This window comes from Microtus oregoni, unplaced genomic scaffold (assembly GCF_018167655.1).
Source record: "Microtus oregoni isolate MIOR12 unplaced genomic scaffold, Mior012 000096F_ref0000112, whole genome shotgun sequence".
Taxonomy (NCBI): Eukaryota; Metazoa; Chordata; class Mammalia; order Rodentia; family Cricetidae; genus Microtus; species Microtus oregoni.
The window spans coordinates 3176575-3202000 of record NW_024544709.1 but is presented as its reverse complement, the minus strand read 5'-3'; the positions used below and the strand labels follow the sequence as shown (position 1 = coordinate 3202000).

The 25426-nt window shown below is 34.4% G+C and overlaps 1 protein-coding gene across 1 annotated transcript in view; it reads right to left on the bottom strand.

Annotated features, from left to right (window-relative positions):
* Window positions 1-25426, bottom strand: part of Sgcz (sarcoglycan zeta) — an 862223-nt gene that overhangs the window by 277404 nt on the left and 559393 nt on the right. The window contains exon 2 of the mRNA XM_041644486.1: window positions 10684-10878. Coding sequence (XP_041500420.1) covers window positions 10684-10878 — 195 coding nt within the window. The remainder of the gene's footprint in view (window positions 1-10683; window positions 10879-25426) is intronic.

The following is a 25426-nucleotide window of genomic DNA, read 5'->3' as shown; positions in this document are numbered from 1 at the left end:
TAAAAAATAATCTAGGATCTACTTAATGAAATACACATAAGAAATAATAGCAGCATCTAAAATCTGTTTGTGAAGTCTAGCATCACCCTTTGGTATTGCATCCATTTGTATATACGTTAATCTGAATTACGGGTATAATAATAGTAACTGAAATAAAAAAGTTACCTTAAGCACAGATAAGATGGCGCATCAACGGTTACTTATCAGTCTCTTTTTCCCAGATGAGCAGGCTTTCTGTCTGACTGCATGGCAGTTACCAACATATCATTCTTTTAATATTGCATTAGTCACACAGAAATAGCCACTTTTGAATAAGTGGTAAGTAGTATTTTAAAATGACATTTGTCTTGTATTGATTAAAGACTGCATATTTAGCTAAAATGCCAAATAATCCTATGTCACCTTCCTTAAGTAATTTCCCAGAATTCAGTCTACTGTTATGCTGAAATACTGTGAATTAAGCTATGAATTCTATGAATAAAACATATTTTTCAATTGTGTGCTACATGACTCAAAAAAGGGGAAAAAAAGACAAAATAAAACCAAAAAAAATGAACCAAAATAAAATAAAATAAAGTAAAACCAATCTGTTGTGCGGTCTTTAGAGTTCTATTTTCTGTACATATGCTATGAGAACCTAATCTGTTGTGCAATCTTTAGTTCTGTCTTCTGTGCCTGTGCTGTAAGAAGGGTCCTGCTCCCTAAGTTGCCCTCTGAACTTCACAAATATAAATGCAGAGGCCATCCATACAATTTATTGATACATAAATAAATAAAGATTGAAAACAAAATTAAAAATTCTTTTGGCTTCATCTCCCCCAACCTTATATTTTCATGTTGAAAGTAGCAAAATATAGAAAATACATCAAAGACATTTTGTCATAAGATGCCACTAATCATTATGTAAAATAAAGTTTTAATATTAAAACTTAATGCAAATGAAACTCAATGAAATTATTCTTTTATGTGAATAATTATCAAATTATACTTATAAAGTAAAATTTATGAGATATAATTATTCATATCAACATTTATTTTTGTCATGGACTACTTATGAAATTGCTAAATGGATATCTACAAATGAAATAGATCAAAGTTTAGTTTTCAAAATCAAGTTGCCAGAAGCCAGGGACGAAATAAAAAGATTTTGAAAATCCAGACAATGAATTAAAAAGAATAATGAATGAATTTTTAATCCAGTGTGCCTGATTTACAGAGCGTGTTTTATATTCAAAACTTGACACAGTTTTGTAACGATTCAGATGCTGTCTGAGCTTTAGTCTATGTTGCCAAAGGAGAAAAATGAGAATGTTTAAAGCTCGCTGATACTGGCAATATAGACATCATAATCTACCACTTCTCTTCTTTTTCCCATGTATAACCATATGCCGATGACTACCTCTGTCTTTATTTGAAATATAAATTAAACGTAACAGGAACTTATTGTAGAAACTCTTCAGTGTGTTTCACTGCTTTGACCGAGGCCACTCTTTGGAGAAACAGTGCAATTTCCCTGGATATCATCTTAAAATACAGTGAAGGCTTAATTCTATCCATCACTTGTATGTGTGTTTGTGTGTGTGTATGTGAGCACACGTGTATGTGCTTGTGTATGTGTGCATATGCTTGCCATGCACGTTAGAGACAATTTGCCCAGTTGTTACTCCCTTTCTAGCATGTGTGCCCTGCAAGCCTTCGGCCTGGATGGCAAGTCCCTTAACTGCTGAGCCCGGTTGCTGGTCCCTAAATGACTTTCTCTATCCTTGTTCTCCTGCAGCACACCTTATATTCTAATGACCCTCCCGTTTGATATGGTGCGTACTGTTTATTGTCGCTTTTATGACATCATTTTTATAGTTTATTTCAGAAAAAAAATCCTACCACTTAGTAGTTGTTTGAATTTGGATAAGATGACTAAATTTTTCTTTGTAAAGCCAGTGAAAGAAAATGTACTTCTGGGCTAAAACTAAGCATGAAAAATTTCATCTGAGAGGGACAATTTGTCAGAAAATTATGAGGAGGTGGAAACAGAGGGCTATAATGGAAGTGGTCTTGCCACATTAACTAAATCATTCACTATCATAAACTCTGTAATAAATCCACAGACCACACTTCAGCTGTGCCGCTGCCTGCTAGAGGCACTCACCCGCAGAAGAGCTGTCTCTCTCCAGAAGGTGGTGCTCCACCTCACTCCATGGTGAGCACCGCGGGCCATGCACTGAGGAATGAATCAGGACAATGGAAATGACAGTGTAGAAGGGTCACCAAACTCCACGATCCTAGCTAAACTTCAGAGGGCTCTCGGTGCAATCAGTTACTCAAAACCCAGGAAGATTCTGTCCAAGCAGTCCAATGCATAGACTGCAATCAGCGGCTAAAATGGGCTTTCTGGAAACCACTATATAGTTAGTTTGTAAAGAAGGTATTAATAAGTGATAATGTCTTATGCATTAGTTGGACCATATACTACATTAAAAGTGTTGAAATTGGATAATAGTTGTAGAAGCCTGAACTCCAGGGCAGGTAAAAAGTCAGATGCGGCCGCTTGCATTTGAAATCCAGCACTCTTACAAGGGAGATGAGAGCCTGAGACAGGAGAATTTGGAGAAGCCTGAGGGCCAAGTTTGCTGGCAGCAAATGAGAGCCCCACCTCAACGAAGCGGGAAGTGAGAACCAGCTCTCTAAGGCTGTCCTTGTCTTCCACAGCTTAAAGCACCTTGCATGCACACACTTACACTTTGAGAACGCACCGCGGGGTTCTAGACAATGTGACTTCAGAGAACATACCATCCTTCAGCATCAGCCTTCATCTTCCAAACTGGATATGATAGACTTTAGTATGTTATGCTGTTCAGTAATCTCTCAGTTTATGAAACATATAGTCTTGACAAACTATATGCTTGTTTAATCTGAACTTTTGGCATCTTAAAATTTACTCTTTTATTTTTAAGTATTATAGCTTATGGGCTCTAATTCAGAGCATTCTAAAAATAATTTACAGTATACTATCACAATGCAGTTATAATAGTAGCTGTTCTGTCTTCGCAGAACATGCATCTACCATATGAACTAACTCTATTCTTGCTATAGAAGTTGACAAGGATATCTTAGACATGCAGAGTCTCAATAAGTAAGAAAATGAGTAAATGGTGATTAAATGTGTATCACTGATAATGTTAACATGAGTGAACACAGTGGCACAAACCTTGTGGGAAGCTTGCTTCATTCGTACTGTGACCATGAAAGAAATTTGGAAGGTGTACAATCAAGAACAGATATTCCACTTAGGATCAAAATTAAAATTAACTATTGTATATTTTAAATGAATTCTAAAGGGGAATTAGGTCTGTGGTAGAAGGACTTAAAGATCTGTGTTTTGACCATGCTAGCTTGGAAAATAAACAGTTTAATGTTATTAAAATAGTGCTGACCCTTAACAGCATATCTGCTTCTCACAGTTTATAAAGTATTTTAACTATGTGAATATTAAATTAGAATTTTATAAGAAATATTTAATACCCTTTTCTAATATAAAAAGGTATTTCACTCAGAAAAATGTACCACATAAAAACAATTTTAATTATTAACCACAGGCAATGCTTGAGCTTAATTTTTGTCATTATTCTCAGCTTTTCATGAGAATATCATTATCACATCTATAAAAATTGACTTTAAACTTTTTAAACAGGGTCACTTGTTTCATACTCTTTAAAGTCCTGTACAGTTAATAGTATCATCTCTCTCTCAGAGAAGAAGAATCTGGAACTCAAGAGTAATCCAAAGTCACCCTGCTAAGTAGCCAGTCATGGCCTCTTGGTGCAAAGCTAAGGACATTAAAACTTAAAAACATTGTCAGCAGCAATTAGATCAACATATGCATTTACTTACTTATTCACATGTCTTCCTAGAAGTTATTTTATCTGCCTTGGATTATTTTATTCTCAGCTGCATTAGAAAGGATCTAGTTAATCAGGTGGTCTAGCCTATATCTCTCAGGATGGGTCAAAAAATGACTAAAAACAGTAATATCCAATTCAAAGTTGTTAGTGTAATAGTTATGAAACACTTTTATTTCTTGCTTATTTATTCAACAACTTAGAATAAGGTGCAGTAATATTATATTCATTTCAAAAAGTAGAAAGTTGAGCCACAATTTAATTAAGTATAACACAGGAAATAGGCAGATAGTTAGATAGATAGATAGATAGATAGAGAGAGAGATAGATAGATAGATAGATGGATGATCGATAGATTCATAGATAGATAGATAGATAGATAGATAGATAGACAGACAAACAGATACACCAGGAACTAGACTAAGAAAGAAATGTTTGGCTTTGGTACCCATGCTTCTACTGTTATTTTACTGTTATCAACACTTCTCAGTGTTCTAGTAGGTGGAGTCTGGAGTCTAGAATCACACTTATTTTCTCTAGCATCAGGAGGCAGATTTCATATTTCTAGAGGGCTTGTAAACAAATAGGAAAACAGAGGATCCAGGGAGTTGTATAATTTACCAGTAACTGCCAGTCTGTGGAGATAATTACTTCATCCTTTGTCAAGACAGAGGAAGTGTTATTAAAGTATCTGAAATCAAATAAAATACTATATGTGTGTGTCTGTGTGTGTGTGCAGAAAATTCTCATGTTCACAGTTTCCACTGTTGGAATCTGCAGGTAATAAAATTCAAAGAATCTATTTTCAAAGACAATTATCTTCCTCAGGCACTTTGGACTTCTGGTAGGGAATAATCATATCTATTCTCCCACCACACAAAGTAGTTACTTTGAGTGAAAGAAAGTCCTGGAGCTATATTTTTTTGACAAGAGAAGGAGAGGAGATTCCAACCAACACTGAATGGATTGCAGTTTGAAGTAGCTTTTCTAAAGTACTTTTTATTTCTGCTTTACTGAGAGAAAAAGAGAAGCATTAATTCAGAGATCTCTCTGTAACATAAACTGGATTATTGTTAATCACAAATGTTCAGCCCCATAGGAAATAACACACAGTGTAAATACCTATCAGAGACCAATATAAGGCACTTCGGCTATATTCTGAGATTTAGTATACTCCACTATGATTGGGACAGGTGACAAGGGCAGAAAAGAGAAGTATATATTGATCACTAGTCATTAAATACCAATGCAACATATTAAATCCTATCACAAGGATATCCATATGAATAAAGACACGAATTTTAGAAAAAGAAAAAAAAGTATGACAGGAAGGGACAGAAAAATCGACAGAAATATCAAGAATTTCCATGAGGGGCTGGAGAGATGGCTCAGAGGTTAAGAGCATTGCCTGCTCTTTCAAAGGTCCTGAGTTCAATTCCTAGCAACCACATGGTGGCTCACAACCATCTGTAATGAGGTCTGGTGCCCTCTTGTGGCCTGCAGCCATATACACAGACAGAATATTGTATACATAATAAATAAATAAATATTTTTTAAAAAAAGAATTTCCATGAAATAAGGCATCTCATCTGAGATTTAAGTTTAAGGTTAGTTTTCCTGGTCTTGACTCTAAAGTGTTAAATTTGTAATGACAATCAATGAAACCATTCCGGGAACAAATTTTGGTGTTAAATTTCAAGGTTATTAGACTTGTATTTAGCCACAGAACTTACTTAACCTGGTATCTGTGTACCTCCCATCAATAGTGATCTATGGCGAGGTTTGTAGGCTTATCATTTGTGATGGGAAGTTAAACAACCAAACGAAAATATTACAAAGTAAACCTACTATTAAGAGGATAAATAATCACAGTAGATTTATTCTTAGAAATTTACAATAGTAAATAGAAACACTGCATTTTATCCATTCAGGGGGAAGAGCTTTTTTTCCATAAAAGTTACATTTTTTCTAGAGTGTAGGAACACAATAATAAAAACAAACAAATTGTAATGAATATGATAAGGAGAAAAATAATAACGCAAATTAAACCTGTGGTTACTTCAAATTTCAACTTCCAATATAACTGCCTTCATCTTTGCATGCTAGGTATAATAATAAAAGATAAAAGAAGATAGAAAATTTCTCTTAAAAAAGTGATTTGATTTAGAGACTCTGGAGACTACATGAAAATAAGTTTTGCAAGGACAGAGTAACTTGCGAGAGCATATTGTCGGTGTTTTTAGCCTTATCAGATAGATTGATGAGAGTACTGAAAGCTGTCTCTAGGCTAATGATGAAGATAAAAGACTGCTGGTCTCGAGAGTGACATGAGACAAGATGATACTCTTAACAATTGATTAAAAAAAAACCCACAAGGTTTTAAACTTGGAGATGTTTTTATGAATAAATATATGTAATATTTATAATCCGAACCGCAGAAGAAGTACTTTAAAGAAATTAAAACATGACAGAGAAATCACAAATGACTCTATGAACTAAATCATAAAGTGTAAAAACTATCCTGACAAGATTGGTTATCTTGGGCTTATATACCATTTATTATTTGAAATAAAGAAGATCAGGTGATGAAGTTTATTTTCAACAAATTATTTTTCTTATTAATTCTGATTTTTAGGCATTAAAAGAAAATTCACTTAAGGATTTATGTAAAATGTATATAAAATATTAATGAGTAAATATTTTTTTAATAAAAAACTATTTAAAAATAGATAAAACAATAAATAAAAATTCATATCAGATCAAGATAATGGAACCAATATGTAATATCAGAACGTAACTATTGGGAGACTACATCAAAATATGAGGAGGATCCTAAAAATGATGCAATTCAGAAACTTGGCTTAATGCTCTATCATTATAAGAATGATTTGAGCATATTCTAAATGTCAAGTAGATGTGGTATTTCGAAATGACACTAGCAATATATAGATGTTTGAATTATGCATTGCACATGTCCACTTTGATTCAAAATGACTAAAATACTCAAACCTCTTTTCCTTAGGACTTCCTATTAACCAGAATTCATTCAACTAATCATATCGCTCTTCAGATATGTATTTGAAATGTCTACATTAGCTGGTTATCTTAATTATTTTCAAGAGAGCATTGTTAGTTTCTCCATCATGAAGTTCATCATTGTGGGATTCCCTTACACTTACTAGGTGGCATTTATAACCTCATTCTTTTAAGAAATATTTGTTATTTATTAGTGATAATTTCATACCTGTATAGAATATAGTATGAACACAATCATCCCCTATCTACCTTTCCAAATTTCCCCATGCCTCATTACTAACTACTTGTCATATCCTATAAAATTATATCACAGGAGATATATATATCAACAACTTTCATTGTCATTATTATTAAGATAAATACTTCATGGTTACATAAAGCATTTTCAGTTTTCAAATACAAAGTTGATTTACTTAGAATAGGATCTGAAGCAAGAAGAGCAATGCCTAAGCTGAAAAGGGTGTTAGATGGACTTATTAAGCTCCTTAATTTGTATCGAAGAGTGAGGGTATACCAATTATCTACTGACATCAGCAAAGCCTCTTGCAGCTGGATTTCACTGATCATGGGAAAATGAGCTTTACTGAGTTAAAATGAACTCAGTCCTATTATTACTAACTCTCAAAGCCAGGAAATTATGATTTTTATCTCTCCTGTTCTTTTCACCCTGCAGTATTAACTCTTTTTCTTTGTCTTGGCTTTCTGCTACTGGGCATCTCAATAAGCAGAATGATTTGATTTGTCACCAAATGAGAACTTGGAGTTAATAAGGTCACATCAATCACATGGACCATGAGTTTTACTAGTCATAATGATGTTATTTAAGCAACATCATAAAACATGCTCTTGCGTAGACTGGTTCTGATAAAAACACTCTATTTTGAAAACAATAACATATTTACTTTGCTCAAATAAAGAATGTTAACAGGAGCAATCCCCAACATTCTCCATGTAATGGAAGGGATGAAGAACATGAATGCATTTTGTATAGACCAGTAAGACTCTCCAAAAAACTTACATGTTATTTTCCGTCCTTTATCAACAACTATGTCTGGTATGCACTTGGTAAAGGAAGCCACAATACTGTACTAAGAAAGCAAAATCTTCACTTTTACTGCTCTATGTAGGATGATTATAAACTAGCTCAGAGTTTGCAACTGTATTTAACTTAATCTATTCTATTTAAGACTGCAATACTATCCAATGACTTAAATTCCGAATTTCTCTGAAAATTATGACTAACTATATTGGGACAGATTGGTAATTAGAAATATTATCTTGACACAGCCATAACTTCATTTGCATGAGGCCATATGCAAATAGTTCAGAAGTTAAAAAAAGGAGTTTTCTATTTTAATATAGGTAAGACCGAGATTTAAAGAGTAAATGAAGAAAAGTGCAGCAAATGAAAATAAGACCGTGAGAAAAAGAAAATTATCATTTTTCATTAACCTCAAGACTAGGTTGCAATTCAGTGGCATCTAAATTTGGACCAACTGGGGATCAAATTATGTAGCTCCATGGGTGCCAGAAACCCCAGGGTTTACAAGAATCCTGAAGACGCAGGTGATGCTTTCATTTACAACCCAAGAATGGCTTTGTAGGCCTTTATGTCAGCATGGGACAATGCCTAGAAGTCTGAGGCACGCATCCATGTAATTGTGTGGTTAGTATGCTTTATAATAAATTTAAAAATGTTTTAGAAGCTAACCTGGCTTGAAGCTAAGCATTCCCATATTGTGCTCCCTTGGATAGAGCAAGACTTTCTTCTGTGACAGAGTTTATCTGCTCTTTCATGAACTTTGAAAGATGGCTCTTGATAGAGGAAACCACACTATTAATTCATAATAGTTAGCAATAGTATTTATTCTTTCATTAAAAGATATTTAAGCTGCTACTTTAATTCTAATCACACAGTATGTGGGGAAATACTTATACCTACAAAGCAATTATATTTTAATTACATTTTGGCTTAAGATTTTTAATAATAAAAGAATATACCTTGGTCAGTTCCCCTAACTTGTAAATGCAATTCTTATTATGTTATATATTATATTATATATATACATATTATCTTATATTTATTTATATGTAATACTCATATAATATATACATATATGTTTGATATTATTTGGCTTTGAATTATTGAAGAAATAATGTTGGAAAATACCATTAGTATACATTAGTTTAGATGGTACTTACTTAAAATAAGAGAAAATTTTCTTCAGAGCTTTGAACATGTCATTTACCATGCAACGAATCAATCAGTAGTGCAGACACTAGGGAAAGTACAAACAGAGTACAGAATACAAATTCCATGCCCAAATTTCTCCACACAGCAGGAGAAATCAGGCCAGGAAATGGACAATGGTATGTTTTGGATACATTACCAGTAACTCTGAAAGAAAACTACTTCTGCACCTCATCCCCTACAGAATTTCCTTCCCTGATCTAAGACCATAGATTCCAAAATATTTCTAAAATACATTTCTGTTTGTCTGTTTTATAAAAGCATGAAAACATACGAGCTTCCCATTTGCCTAGGTTTTCTTTTATAGTTTATGTCTATTTTCTGCACCTGCAATGTCTCAGAACAAATGGAATAATGTCTGGGATTATTATTATTTTTTTTGTGTGTGGATATAGTTTCTTGGTCTGTTATCTGAAACTTTGTTTCTCTTGGGTGGTAGGTTATGCCACCTGCCCACCCGGGTTCCTTCTGCACCTGTGAGCAACATCCTATGCTGTGACATGATGCTAAGCTCATTCCCATGTTGAGACTGTATTTCAGTGTAGAATACTGCATTAACAAAATGATGTTTTTGTTATCATTGTTAAGTATACAGTAGAGTTTAAAAAGTAATAAACAACCAGTCTGATACATGGATTTCAACGAAGTCAAAATAGCCAAATTTAGTTTTCCCTTTTAAAACACGGGGAATATGAATAAGAAAGTGTAAGTAGCAAGATATACCAACCCGTCTTGAAAGATATCTAAATTGTGTGAGCAAAGACACAACAGAATGGCTTAAAAAGAGTCCTGAAATATTCAAGTCCTGAGTTTGAAAATGTAAACCGAGCTAAGTTTGACTTTTCTAAGATGCCAAGTTTTTCTTATGCTCGTCACATTATAGATTTATAATACAATTCAGTAACATGAAACAAAACTCACCAATAAATTCCAGAATCATTTTGCTATTAAGCTATTACTAATCATAAAGTAATTTCACTTCTAGCCTATTTGTATTTCATCTTCTTCATTCCGAGCACAAGTTCAAAAGAATGTAATGACCTTGACAGGTCATTTAACTCATGATTCATTTATTACTGGAAAATGTCCATGTCTTAACAGGCAAATAAAGATAAATGTAGAATGACAAACTATATCAAGAATAATCCAAATGTGATGTTTTAGAATATTATTTTTAAAACGCCTTTTTATGTTGTTCAAGTGTAACAAGGATTGATTAATGTATATTATATAAACACATACTAAATTGTTTATGAATCAAGCTACTCTTCTATTATTATAATCAAAATTTTCCAGTCCTAAATGACAGGTAGAATATCATATGCACACCAAATATAACATTGTTCAAAGTAATTCTAAAATAAAATATATGATAACTTTGGAAACTTAATGGCATATACTTATAAAGAATAAAATGAACCAATTGCAGTTGAAAATGACAATAAAGTAAGACCATCTTTGATCCCAAAACAATAGATGTAAAATCATGGTGGTACTTACCACAGTGAAATTCATAACCTTCAATATCCATATTGTCATGGCTAAGTTAACTATCATGGTAACCAACAGCAGAAGGACAAAGAAGTATAAGCACCTCTTTCGCCATCCATAAATCCCCACAGGGTAAAGTTGTGCATTCTCAGTCCTCTGCAGGTTGTTCTGCTGTGTCGCTAGGATATATTGTTCTCGTGTCATCTGGAAAGAAAGAGAGAAAGGAAGAAAGAGAACAGGAGTGAAGGAGGAAGGGATGATGGTGTGAAGGAAGAAGATGGAGGGAGATAAGAAGTGTTTGGTGAAGGGAAAGTAGGAAGGCAAGTAAGCATGAAAAGGAAATTAGGGGTGAGGAGAAGAAGGTGAGGGGGTGGTTGAGCAAGGTAGGTATGAAGGAAGGAAAGGTGCAAATTTTATAGAGCAGAAAAGCAAGGGGAGGGAGTACGCAGAGAGGGAGGGAGAAAACAAGAAAGAGGGAGAAGAGAAAGGGGGAGAGAGAAAGATTAATATTAAACCAATCTTTAGTTTTTATATTTAAAATGTATAAAGCTTAAATGTATAAAGCTTAAAGATAATCATTGAATACTAATTATTTCTGTGTATTTGAAATGGAACAACAACCCTCAAATTGTTCTCATCAATGTTACCAGCACAACCTTTCAGTTGACTCTCCCATAAGATACACACTATTTCCAGGCATACCTATTTAATTCCCACGAAACACTTTTCTCTTTTGAGTCAATGGACTCTGAGAATTGAGTCCTGGTGCCAATGACTCAGCATCCCTATGCAATGACTCAGCATCCCTATGCAATGACTCAGCATCCCTATGCATCCCAAGATTCTTTACCTTTCTCTGAAAAGAGAGCACATGAATTGCTAAGTGTATATCTTTACATGAAAATATTAGCAGGTTGTCAAGAAAGTATGGGAGGAAAACACAACTAGCATGGATTTAGATATTTTCTAAATTTCATACCTTTAGGTAATAAACTTTGTCCTTATCACCCTCCCATTCCCTCTGCCATGTCCCCCTCCTGCTGACAACTATTTCCCAGCAAGTCCCCATCCTAAAGTGTTCTTTGTGTGTATCTGTGACCCACTGAGTTTAATTAGATCTTTTGTTGAATGGTTGGTAGAGTGTCATCTATTTGTTCAAGGGCAATTTATCAATGACCGCACCACTGAAGAAAATGGCACTTCCTTCCTTTCATCTGCTAATTCACAAAACTTTAATTCAGAACTTTGTTAGTTATTTGAGATATATTGAAATTTGTTGAAAAATATGGACTCTTCAAAGAGCACCAAGTCCCACACCATGGTGGGGTGGTGTGAACAAAAGATAGTTGTGGAAAAGGGAAGATGGTATTTCTTGGTAATAAATAAATTAAGGCCTAAAATTATTTCCGAAGGACAATAACTTGCTTATTGCCTTGGAAGCTATAATCAAGGGTAAAGAAATCAAAGACAATTTTCTGAGATAAATCTTAGAAAATACCATCAGTATTCACTAATAAAATTTTTAGCCTTTTAAAACTTTATATATTATGATTTTTAATAGAAATGTAATAATTTAACTTATAATTATGTCCCAAATGTATTTATTATCATTTGTATTTCAATTAAGAATTAATGACTGTTTAAAATAATAGATAATAAATTATACAAAAGTTAATAGTAAATTATTTTTAAAATAGGTAAGCACATGGTGCTATTTCATAAAGCAGTAAAAGACTCATTAAGAGTGTCTGCTTCTAACAATTATAAAAATGAATCTAGAATAGAAAACTAAAAATGTATCATTGAATTAAGCTTGTCTGTTGTTGATTATCATTTTAACTGGGCAAAGATATGTTACATTTTTTTATGCTGCAGAATATTGCTTTAACTGTGTAAAGGTGTGTAACTTTGGTTTATGCTGTGTTTGTTTAACTATGTAAAGATGTGTTGCATTTGCTTCTCCTTGCCTGCCTAGTGCACCTGATTGTTCTAATAAGGAAGCTGAGAGGCCACTACCTAGGCAGGAGAAAGATTAGGCAGGGCTGCCAGGAAGAAAGAACAGATAGCAGGAGAAATCTAGGCTCTCCAGAAGGAAGAAAAAGAAAACAGGGAGAAGAGAACAAAGTTAAAACCTCCTGGTCAAGAAGCCAGGCAGCCAGACACAGAAATAACAAGAAAGTATCTAAAGGTAATCAGCCCTGTAGCAAAAGGTAGATAAAGAGATACAGGTTTATTTAAGTTTAAAGAGCTAGACAGAAATGTCCCTAAGCTAGAATGAGAAATCAAAACTAATGATAAGTCTCTGTGTCATGATTTGTGAGCTGGTTGGTGCCCAAAAAGAAGTCTAGGTATACTTGTCCTTATCTATCTATGGAGTCAGGATTGTTTTCTGAAATAAAACTTGACTTATTACTACATATTCTTTTCTCATCACAAATACTTTAGAGCTTATACACTACCAAAATACAACAAGGCTATGGGTGCCTATTGAATTTTTTTTTTTTTTTTTTGCTAAATAGAAAATTCAAGTATTTACAAGTTTAGAAAGCTCTCCGTGACTGGAATAAAATGGCATTAGTCATCTCAGTACTCAGTAGAAGATATTAACAGCTGACAGCCCCAAAGTTGAAATCCTCACACCTGCTGTCTGGACACACTCTCCAATACCTTGGGTTTCTATGATCAAGAAAAATAATAGAAATATACTTTTCATTCATCCTGTGTTTTCATTCCAACTAACCCCCTCAAAATGCAAAGAAATATAGTTTGAGTGTGCCTCATCCAAAATACTTGGGACCAGAAATATTTTTGAATTCTGGAATTTCTGTGACTTTGTAATGTTTGCTTTTATTTATGAAATATGGAATCAATGCCAAGTGTAAACTTTATTGGTACTTCTTATACACTTAATATAGACAAGAAAGCAAATCAAGACATTTTAGTATCCATGTATTGGACTGAGACCATGGGATTTGAGGTGTAGAGTTTTCCACCTTGTTTACCATATGGACTATAAAATGATCAGTTCAGCCTCCTGTTGAAGAGTACAGAGTGAAAGACTGTCACTGTTTCCTGAGAGTCCATCACAACATGGCGAATCTCTGGTGCTTTTACTTTTTCTTTGGCAATATGAATTGAATACTCTCAAAAAGAACTCCCCTTCTTTTGCCAACTTAAGCTAATTAGGATATTCTCTGCCTAGATTTTATACTCTTTTTGCACAACTATCTCGCTTACACAAAAACCATTAGAATCCTTCAAAAGCCTAGTCTTTCCTAATTTCATAACCCCATGTATCAATCTTCTTAGGTCAAGAAACTAGAATCTCTGAATAAGGTAAAGGGATCTAAGTGATTCTCCCTGTAATTCAAAGCAGAACTACTTTAACTCTGGAGTTTTTTCTTTCTCTAAAATAAAATACAATCACCTTCAAAATTCTAATAATGGAATACAATTTTCATCAAGGCATTTAAAGCTTAAATCAAAGATGTATGGGCAAATCAAACTATATTTTGTGAGTTTTCAACTATTCCATTCAAAGGTGTAAATATATGTTTTCAAATCTAGTTATTCTCTATGTCTCTTATAAAACACAGCTCATTGTAAAACAGAAAAGAATGATTAATCAAGAGAAACTTAGCAAGATTCATGACTAATCATTCAACCCTGGGAGATTTTGGTGAAGCATTTTCAGCTAAATGAGAAAAAAATTACTTAGAGCAACAAAGTCCATTTATTACATATTCAGAGTGGTAGAGGACTAAAGAAGGGGGTAATCATCTAAACTAGTTTATCATAGGGATAAACTAAGTATTCCAACATATGTAACATGGGTATTAAAGTATTTTGAATAGGCTACCATAATTAGAAACAGAGGTAAAAGTGGCAAGAAGTAGGTTTTAGTTTAATCAAATGTTTATGAATTGACAGTTACTTGCAGGGTTATTTCATTATTTAGACATTTAAGGATTTAATATACTGTGAAAATTATAGTAGGAACAAATAAAAAGTAAGCTGTCAAAAACAACATGATTAAAGAAAATAACTATAATAATACAAGCAAAATTGTAGTCCACATATATTATATAGTATTAGATATAATACAAAATAATAATCATTGTTAAGATAAATTATAAACATTAAGTAAAGATATAGAATGTCTCACAAGGAAGTAACAGAGGAGTCTAAAATTATGAATGTCTTGTAAGAAAGGTTAATTTCAGTAAGCTTTTACAGACTTAGAATGCACTAACTACAAAGCTAAGACTAATCTGACAACTTTTGAGAAATAAGAAGAACAATCACATCAGTTTAGACATAAGAATGTGGAATCAGTCAGGCTTTGGAGGATTAGCTTGGGATCAATTCAAGTTCACATCCAGCACAAGAGATATAGAAAGGAAAATGAAAGAGTAAAAGCAATACAGGAGTAAGTCATACTTGTGATAAAATTGGGCTCAAAGAATGACTCACTTGATAGTTGATAAACTGGAAGTAGTGCCAATGGACCAGCCACACACTAAGATCATGTAGAAGTATATGATTATAATAGATTCAGTACCTATCCCTTGATCCTAGTCACCAGGATTTTGGTGCTGAGAAACAGACAAGAACAATTGGGAATGGAATTCACTTTACTAATTTCATTCATCAGGTGCCTGCCTCAGATGCCATAGTCCTAAAATCAGCCTTGTCTTCATTATTCTTACAGACTTATTTTTCACTTAGATGTTGGTGCCTTGGACCTAGATCTGTAGGGGTTGGTACAATCTTCAGTTTCATACCCAAATAATTATTCCATTGTTTTCATGAGGTTCGATTATCATTTATAAATGTATATGAAGTTGAATGCAAAACATAGAAAGAATACAGATATTGAGGGCCTATATCGGCCAATTCCATTTGATCACTAGTGATAATCTGATGCTAAAGATAAACACAGAATCAAATTATATGTTAAAAGTAATATTCAGAACTGAAATCATAGTTTTCAGAGTCACATTTAACAGTTTTATTATACAAATCACATAAGCAAAGGACTGCAAGGAATACATAAATTAGATGCTTATTCTCTACAGTACTTTGATTCCATTACTATAAATATAAACGAGACATCTAATTTCTATTCTACCTGTGTTTCCTGTTAAAGGAAAACTGAATATGAGAGAGAAGCATGAGTCTTATGCACACAAAAAAACTAGGTAATTTGGAAAATTGTTTTTAATGTTGGATTATGAAGACAGCACTGGCAAGCTAAAGTAATAACATTCTTGCCACCATAAAAATTTTTATTACAGTTATAAAGCCCCAGAAATTCCACTCTGGGAAAACTTATATTTCAGACGTCATAATCCATGTTAGGGTCACTGTTCACTGAGTGTTTATAGTGTTAGACTGCGGACTACAGTTGTCTGACTTTGATTCTATCAAAGAGTGGAGCACAGCAGACTCAATAGATGACTTGACTTCTGGGCTGAGTTAGTAGCAATCCCAGTGCACTCAATTCATGGTTTGTGACCTGGGACTAGTTACTTAGCTACTCTCTGTTCCATTCTCTCCAATTCTCAAATGAATATTACACTGACTTATATAAGACAATTTGGGAGTTGGAAAGTAGGATGTTAAAGTGCCCTTTTCTCTTTAAACAGAAAAAAAAACATTTTAAAATTTTATCTTCTATCTTATAGCTAGTTTTCTCCTACTTAACTGCTGTATAAGTATTTTTTTTTTCTGGAGTTAATTGTAGAAGACAGCAGTGAAATACAGTTTTAAGGGCAAAATGCTTGAAGTGTCCAATTTATGTGATTTGAACTTTACACACTAAAAACATTTTTATTTTTTTCTCCATGAAAATGAGACTCTAAACAGCTACTAATGCTGAGAGAAACTGAAAGCAATACAGTAAAGTCTACTTAGCATAGCAATTCAAACTTATCTCTGCCTATGAGACTTAATTCACAAGGGCACATTTCAATAAAACGGTAGTCAAAAATATGCTGTTTAAGAAAAATATGCATTTGTGCTAGTATGTTTTTTTAAGTTATTTTGTGGAAAATATTGGAGTCGGCGTTCTATAGCATTAGGCTTAAAAGGCCATTGCAATTGAATTTCAAGAGTTCTAAAAGATAGAGCAGTCAGATTGGGGTGGGTAAGAGAAGAATCTTGTCAAATTAAAGAGAAGCCAGAATGGGCACTAAAAAAGGATGTTTATCTCCAGGCAAATAAATGTTATTAAAATGTGAGCATTTCTAAAGGGAAGGCTCAGTTATCTACCATCATGATTGGCTTATCTTGTACGTCCTGAACTCTAAATCAAGCATCATCATTAAACAATTTTCACTCAGAATTCAATTAGGTGAAAATCTAATTTCAGTTTTGATAATTACTTAGCACAACTTTAGTCCTTTAATATGACAGTGGATTTAGTTGTTGAACTTGATGGTGACTGAATTCTTAGATTTCCTTAATTAAAGTTAGAAAAAAATGGCCATTAAAGTTACTTTAAAAAATGTCTGAGAAGGTTAAATGACCACTATTTGTTTTATCGGCACCAAGAACTAAAACAACCAAGACCATCTTATGTACTATTTTCTTTAAGACTTCAAGCAAGAGTTGCCTGTTGGCAAGGACTATGGCCCCACACAGCATGGACAGTAGAGAAAACTTGAAGAAAAACACAAACTTGCCAGAAATACAGTAGGGTAAGCAAATATTAAAAACAGAAGGCCCTCACTGTTTAGAATAGAATAGCACATTTGCAGAACAATGGTTAAAAATGGGAATCTGAAAAGATTAAGAGTCACTGGTTTTTATCTCTACAACAACCAGAAAAGGTTTTAGGAAATGAACAACATTAACAGAGTATGACCTCTGCCATCCTGGTGCCAAATTTGAAAGCACAAGTTATTATGAAGATTCTTGAATTTCTTTCTTTTTTTAAATTTAACTAATGCTGTTGAATACTGCTCTTGTACATGGTAAAGATTTGTAACTCGAATTGGTTTTATGGACAGTAGCCAGGCAGGAAGTATAGGTGGGGCAACAAGGCTAGAATTCTGGGAAGAGGAAAGGCAGAGATGCAGCCTTCAGCCAGATGCAGAGGAAGCAAGATGAGCATGCTTTACTGAGAAAGCGTATCAAACACCATAGATGAGAATTATGGGTTAATTCAAGTTGTAAGAGATAGTAAGTAATAAACTTAAGCAATAGGCCAATTAACATAAGCCTCTGTATCTTTATTTGGGACGGAACATCTACAGAACTGGGCAGAACAGAAACTTTCATTGACAAATGAATTTGTCAATAACATCCAAACCCCAGTTTCCCTTCTCTCCTCTCATCTCATTTTCTCTTCCCTGCCTTCTCCCCACCTAGTCCACTCCTTTTCTGTTTCTGTTTGGAAAGGGGCTGGCTTGCCATGGGTTTCAGCAAGACATGGCATAGCAAGTTGTAGTAAGACAAAGTTCCTCACCTTGTATTAAAACTGAGCAAGGCATTCCAGTACGAAAAATAGATGCCCTAGAACCAGCCAAAGCATTAGGTACTGCCCTTCCTATCGTTGTTAGGAGTCCCACAAATAGACCAAGCTACACAACTGTTACATATATGTAAAGGGCTTAGTTCAGCACCATGCAGGTTCCCTGGTGGTTGGTTCAAACTCTGTGAGTTCCTCTAAGCCAGGTTAGCTGTTTCTGTAAGTTTTCTTTTGAGATCTTTGACCCATCTGGCTTCTACAATCTTTCCTTCTTCTTTACCGTACTCTACTGAAAGTCATTTTTCTACTTTGAGTCAGTTACAATTCAAGGAATAAATGTGCATTATTTGTCTTTTAGACAAAACAAGGTCACTTTAGTAAACATGTTTTAGTATAGCTTTTGCTACTTAAAATGGTTTGGCAGAGATGATCAGATGGAGTGAAACAAAATATGGCTTAAACTAGCATTTTCTTAGGACATTAGTAAATATTGATTATCAAAATATAGAAAATAAAAGAAGTTGCTTGATAATTGAGGTTTAATTGTCTTTACTGTTGTATCAGTTTATATGTAACAAGCTAGATTGGACTCTTCTCTTTCTGGTCTTTCATGAGGACCATAAAGGAGAACACAGACACACAGACAGATGAGTGGAACCATAAAGGAGATCATGGTCTATGAGATGGAAGATTGCTTAAACCATCATTCCTTATACTAATACAGATAGGCACACCTGTATCATGTGTGTAGTTTGCCTTCGTACCCATCATACACATCGTTTTATGGTCCCAGTAACCTGACTAGGGAAATACGGGTTGAAAAAGGACAGGTATATTTACAGACATTTGGGGAGAGTATGCTCAAGAACCTACTATGTAACAAGCTGGGATCTCAGAGTGTCTATTATCCATAACAGGAGGGTGTTAATGGAGTTACTGAAGATTAGTTTGTCTCCGTGAGAGGACAATGTAGGTGAGGAGTTCACAGTTGCAGTCAGCCAAGAAGAGGAAGGTGTACTTTCCAGTTTCTTCACACTCTGCCAATATCTGCACAGCAACCAGAGAAAGGCTATGCAAATTCCCATGGGTCTGAGGCCTTGGCCTGAATTACACATTAACTCAGGACTTCATCTTCTCCCTACACGTCTACTCAGGGCTCCGTCAAACCAATCCACACAGCAAAGGTAGAAAATAGAAAATAAAAGAGAAATATTGATGACATTTTATCATCTGTTCCGTTCTCCTCCTGTTGTTTTACATCCCAACATAAGAGTACTTTTGGTGTGAGTTTGAAAAGAAAAAATGATAACAATAAAACAATATTGGTTTCTGGCTGTTAATACCTAATTTGGGTTTTGAGGTATATTTATAATGTAGTCTTGTGATGCTTATTATAAGCTCACTTGATCATAATTCACTTCTTATTACCTTATACTCGAGCACAGAAGTACACATAAGATAAAAATATTTGAAATTCAAACTCACTTTTGGAATATGTCAGGATCTCTGCTAGACATTTAGATGGTAACTTATAGGGAGAATTTAGCTGAAGCAGAGATGAATCTCAATTCAGTTAAAGTAAAGAATAGACTTTGGGTGTAATCATAGTACCCCTTAGTACACTTATATTGCATTTATGGATTTCATTAAGTAATTTGATGAATATCTGATGGTTGAATGGATGAATGAATATGTATGAAAAGGGCATGACCCAGGAAAATAGAAACCTATTTTAGGAAAGAGTGAGAGGAAACTGAATCATATGTGACTCAACACAGCAATTTGCAATCATAATAATACTTTTTAATTTTGCAAATTGAAAACAGTGTAGTTGTCTCAAGTCACTTATTAATATTGGAACAAATGATCTTGAACCTCTTAGAGACTGTTGTCTTTAAAACCATATATCTAATTGGCATTTCAATTATCATCCCAAGTCCTGGCCCTCAATTATTATGGATTAAAAATTTTCTGGGTCACATTAAATTTAAAATTTGGTTAATTCATCAGCATAATATTGCAGATTTATTGTGGCCAAGTCCTGAAAAATCACTGGAGCAAAAACTATTAGCTTTATTAAGGTGCAGAGGTTATAACTAATTCTTGTGTGAATTTTACTTGGGAGACATGAAGTAATGTATACTCACCCTAGAACATCACAGAAGACATAATGCATGACTCTACCAAAATCCATATTGGTGAAGCCATGTGTTTACTGGCATCTCTAACAGAATCATGTGTTAAAGGTGACTCATGGGAGAATGGATGGCTGGAAGGCATCTATAGAACTGAGAAATCTACCTTAAGAAGGGAGAGGATTCATGAAAGGTACACTTTGGCACTTCTTGCACAGCTTGGACTCTGTCACGTTGTGCAGTCTCCCTCTCAGCAATTGCTTGTTGCTTTTAGAATGTTAGTGAGAGGGCCTTTCAAATCTTTTAACCTTCTCAGCTTCTTAAATTTTTCTGATATATTAACTTACTAAAATTTCTAATTGTGTTAGCTCCTCAAACCTTTATCCCCCTCCTTTACCCGGAAAAAATAATTACTAGAGATCCTTAGGATCCATAGACCATAGCCATCTATCGAGCCTATTTTTCATATATATATTTTACTATTCCACGTATGCATGTGTGTGTGTGTGTGTGTGTGTGTGTGTGTGTTAATGTTAGCATGGTAAGAACTCAATGAAAATCTAAGCTTCAATAAATCAGGAAAACATGAGGACATGGGCAATGGAATTTCATATTCAAAAAGAAGTTAAGAGATACTTAACTATCTCATTTGAGATACAATACAGAGATAGCTTAGGCAGCAGAAAAGAGATCCAAGGCCAAGTGAAACCAGGAACTGAGAGAAGCAGGTTCCCAAGGACACAGGAACTTGTGTGTCTCTAAAGAAACACTATTATTTTTCAACCAGACCTCTCACTTCATTTTGCATAACATTGTTTTCACAGATATATATGATTAAGTTTTTCTTTTTCTTCGTGGTATCTATTGCCTACCCCTGAGTTAAATATTGATTTGCTTAATTTTGGTTCTTTCCATTGAAACTGATGTCATATAAGGACAGGACACGAGTTGTTCACACTTATCACCATGGTGTAGAAAAAGTCGATGCTTAATAATATTATTGAATAACTAAATAATGTGGTTTTTTGATGGTATTATGCAACTAGCACGTGCCCAATAATATTGGACTGAATTAATTTGTCATTGCTTCTTCATTTTTAAGGCATACATTTTTCAATAATAATATCAAACATAGGTGTTGTGAAAATTTGTTCAGCCAATAGCTGGTGTCTGGAGGCCAAAAAATGGGGTAGACTCCATAAAGTCTTAATATTTTACCGTCCATTTTATTGTAAGCTATTATATCATTCTAAACATTTATTTCTTCTTTATTAGTCATTTTTTCATCTGGGTGTAAATTCATAAAAACATGGTAATAGTAGATGTGTCAATGTATACTAGTAACTTAGATGTATTTATACGACTTATTTAGGCAATGCAGTAAATATCTAAAATTTCCAGACTCACAGATTTTGAAAATAAACACATTATTTGTTGATACAAATATACATCTTTTGAACCTAGAAATCACTGTACAGATTATCTGTCCACAATCGGTTCCTCTGTCCTGTGGATGAAGCCAGGACTGTACACACATCAGGCAAGCACCATATCTCAGTGTTGTATCTGCAGGACATTTTTAACATGTAGTTTTTCATAGCATCTTATTTAGTTCCACAGGCAAAGTTTGTGAAATATGAAGACCTACTCTGTGACGCTGCAGGTTATGTCCAAGCAAGCATAACTTCCAATTGTTTAGTATCCTTAGAAGAGTCAGAAATGGTAAGTACTAGTTAAAATGGCCCCCATGTAAAGATAACCATGAAGATAGTAAGTAAATCTAACTTAATAGTTTTGGTTGACTGGCATATATGCATTCATAGATAATAAAAGGATTTAAGCGCTGAATTGTTGAATTTGTTTTCCCACAGACAAGCTGACTGGTCACACCCAACTTCCTGTGGTGGCTCCCTCGGGTCATCATCCATTTGGCTCTGGGATTAGAACCACACAATTTCTTCAAAGATTTGAATGGAGAGTGAATTTCCTAATTCTTTCAGTGTATGAGCTGTTTTTTGCCCCAAATCTAAAACATTGAATATTTATAGAGATTCACCTTTTCAAGAGTGTGAGAGGTCTATACTATAAGTTATAAAGGCCTAATTCTGGCCACTACCTAATGATTATAAAGCCCTTAACCATGTTATAAAGAGGGGAATGTTTTGATTGTATCACCTGGCTTAAATTAATCTAAATTTCTTCAACCAAAACCAAGTAAAATATTGGAAGTGTGGTTACACAAACACACATGAAAATATACACAGTCATGTGATGTTTGTTACCTGTTCATTTGTTAAATAATCCTTATTTATTAATCTTACTATCTTAGAAAAAAGTATATTGAATCAATTGGAACATAAATTATAAAATTATTTAATTAAAGTAAAACTGATATAAAGGGAAATACGTAAAATTTTTAAAGTTTATTGCTTTAACAAATAGCATAATATTAACTAGATCAATCTTCTAACAGAGAATTAATTTAAAATCCTCAGCGTATTCTAATATCATGTACTTGTATATCCACAGAAGTGACAACTCTCTCCCAGACACTTTAACTCAGAGCTTGCTTTATAATCCATTAAACTAATGTCTCTGTTTTTCTGCCAGAACCTGAAACAAATGAAGTAATTTATTATTTTCTTGTGCCTACTCAAATAAAGTTATCTAACATAATAGCCTAGAATCCCTTTTTAGGATGATCACCTTCAAGGGAAAGGGACTTCACAAAAGATGTTATTAATGGCAATTGTATGCATTTGCCATATGCCTTATGTCTATGGCCTGAAGTTAGGACAGATGTTGAGGCTCAGAATCATCTCATCCTTACCCAGCCAAGAAATAAAAGTCTTATTATTGCCATACTTCTTATCTTAATTGTAATAATAGTGATATTCAGAGAGGTTAGAAAATTTCTCCTACTGCAAATGAGAGAAGATGCAAAAAGTAAGTTGATGCTACAAAGTCATGTGACCAAGGTAAAGACCATAGCCCAAGCTACATCTCTTATTTATCCATGACTCCTCTACATAAATATCAGAATCTCCTTTGTGTAATTAACAGGTCAAACTTCAAGAGAGTTAACACACACAAAGTCAAACACATAAATAAATACATAAACTTTATTTTGATTAATGTCTGTAGATTAATATTGTAGTTATGATGCCACTTAAGTTTCTAAAATATTGTTGCAATAGTTTTCATGTATTTCTCCTATGTGTAAAATTTTGTGTTTTATATCTACATACATACACATATATGTATATAATTTTGATTATTTCCTCCATTTTCAGGAGTTACATAGCTTTTATCTGTGAATAAATATACAAAGATCTGATTCTGTGCTTCTCCCCCACGAAGATGCTGTAAATCGGGCAGTAGAACAATTAATTTCTGTGGCAAATATAATTTTTTTTGTGAGTGAGTAAACAGGACACAAAACAGACTTTGCTACCATCCAAAGATATCCATTCTCTCCTATATGTGCTCCAAGTTTTCTTGGTATTTCACATGGAAATCCAGTTTTTTCACTCTAGTAAAAATATTGCTTCTGGGTGGTAGTGGCACACGTCTTTAATCCCAGCACTGGGGAGACAGAGGTAGGCATATTTCTGTGAGTTCGCTGACAGCCTGGTCTATTAGGGCTAGTTCCAGGACAGGCACCAAAGCTACACAGAGAAACTCTGTCTCAAAAAAACAAAAAATAAAAACAAACAAACAAACAAAACCACATTGCTAGCACCTTTCCCAAAAATAAAAAGGAAAAAAAAAAAGAAATGTAATATGTGTTTGTTTCTGAACTAAAGATAAAATAGATCATGTTGACATATCTTTTGTGGAAATGAATGGTGGAAAGGAAGTGACTTTCAAGGTAAGATTTGGAATTGAAATTAATTTTACTTGAACAGATTGCAAGTATCACATAATTATTAGGTTATTAGAAAACTCAGATTAGTGAGATCCACATGTTTCCATTCCTCCATATTTCCACTTGCTGGTCTTTATTTTCTACTGAGCATTCTTCTCTTGCTGGAGGTTAGGGAATGAAGGATGGAGCTTTCATTGTGCTCTTCTAGGTCTCTGTCTCAATCTCTCCCACTGTCTTCATTGTTATCTCAGTGTATGCACACATATGTGTATGTGTTTATTATCTGTAGTTGATCATTGAAATGAAAATGAGACGAAGTAAAAAAAAAATATTACAACAAACTCTATAGATATCTCCAGGCAAAAAGTACACTTTCGGAGGGAAGACCACCTAGTCAAAAGTTAAGTCGCTGTAGTTAGTAAGGAAAAAGGACCTAAAGAGAAAGCTGCTAAGTTGTTCATGAATGTTATCGTGAAGACAGGCCCTGGGATAAAAAAGGTTATAACTATTATGGCCCAAATCCAGACACAGGCTTGCTTGCTATCTTTCATGAAGAACATACAGAAAGCATTGCTGTGCTCTCACACATTCTTGGTTTGTCTTCTTTTTCTTCATTCTTGCATGCAACACATGTCAACTGCAGTTTCTCCTTCTGCCACTTGTCCCAGTCCCCTCCCTGCCTCCTTTCATTCCCAGAAACAATGACCCTATTTCCCTTCAGAAAGGAGCTGGTCTTCCAGGGATAGCAACAGAACAGGACATTACAAGATGCAGTAAGACTAGGCACAAGCCTTCATATCATGGCTGCTGGAGGCAACACAGTATGAGGAAAGGGGGTCCCTTTAGCAATAGATGAAACTGTAAGTAAAGATGCTTATAACAAACCCTGGCTCTTTTCAAGATAGAGCCTGACCTCAAGACTGCTCCATGAACACAGAGTTGAACACCATATTACCAAGAATTGTAGCAGCTCCATCTTGGTAGGTGTGTTAGGGGTTACCGAAAAAGGAAGCTATAAACTAGCCATGCATATGTGAGAATAAATAGTGTGGTGCAGCCAGCAAGGCATCTGCAAGGTTGAGGACTAGTGACCCAGTAGGTGGCAGACAGTGGTGGATGGCTTCTAACACAGTAGGTCCGAGATGAAAGGAGTAGGAATTCTTCACACCCCACTGGGAAGCCAGCATGCAAACAGAACAGAATCAGCCCCTAGTTGGAACCATGAAACAGGCACAGTATGTGGGACTTTAACAGGTCAGCTGTGAAGATTGCCTC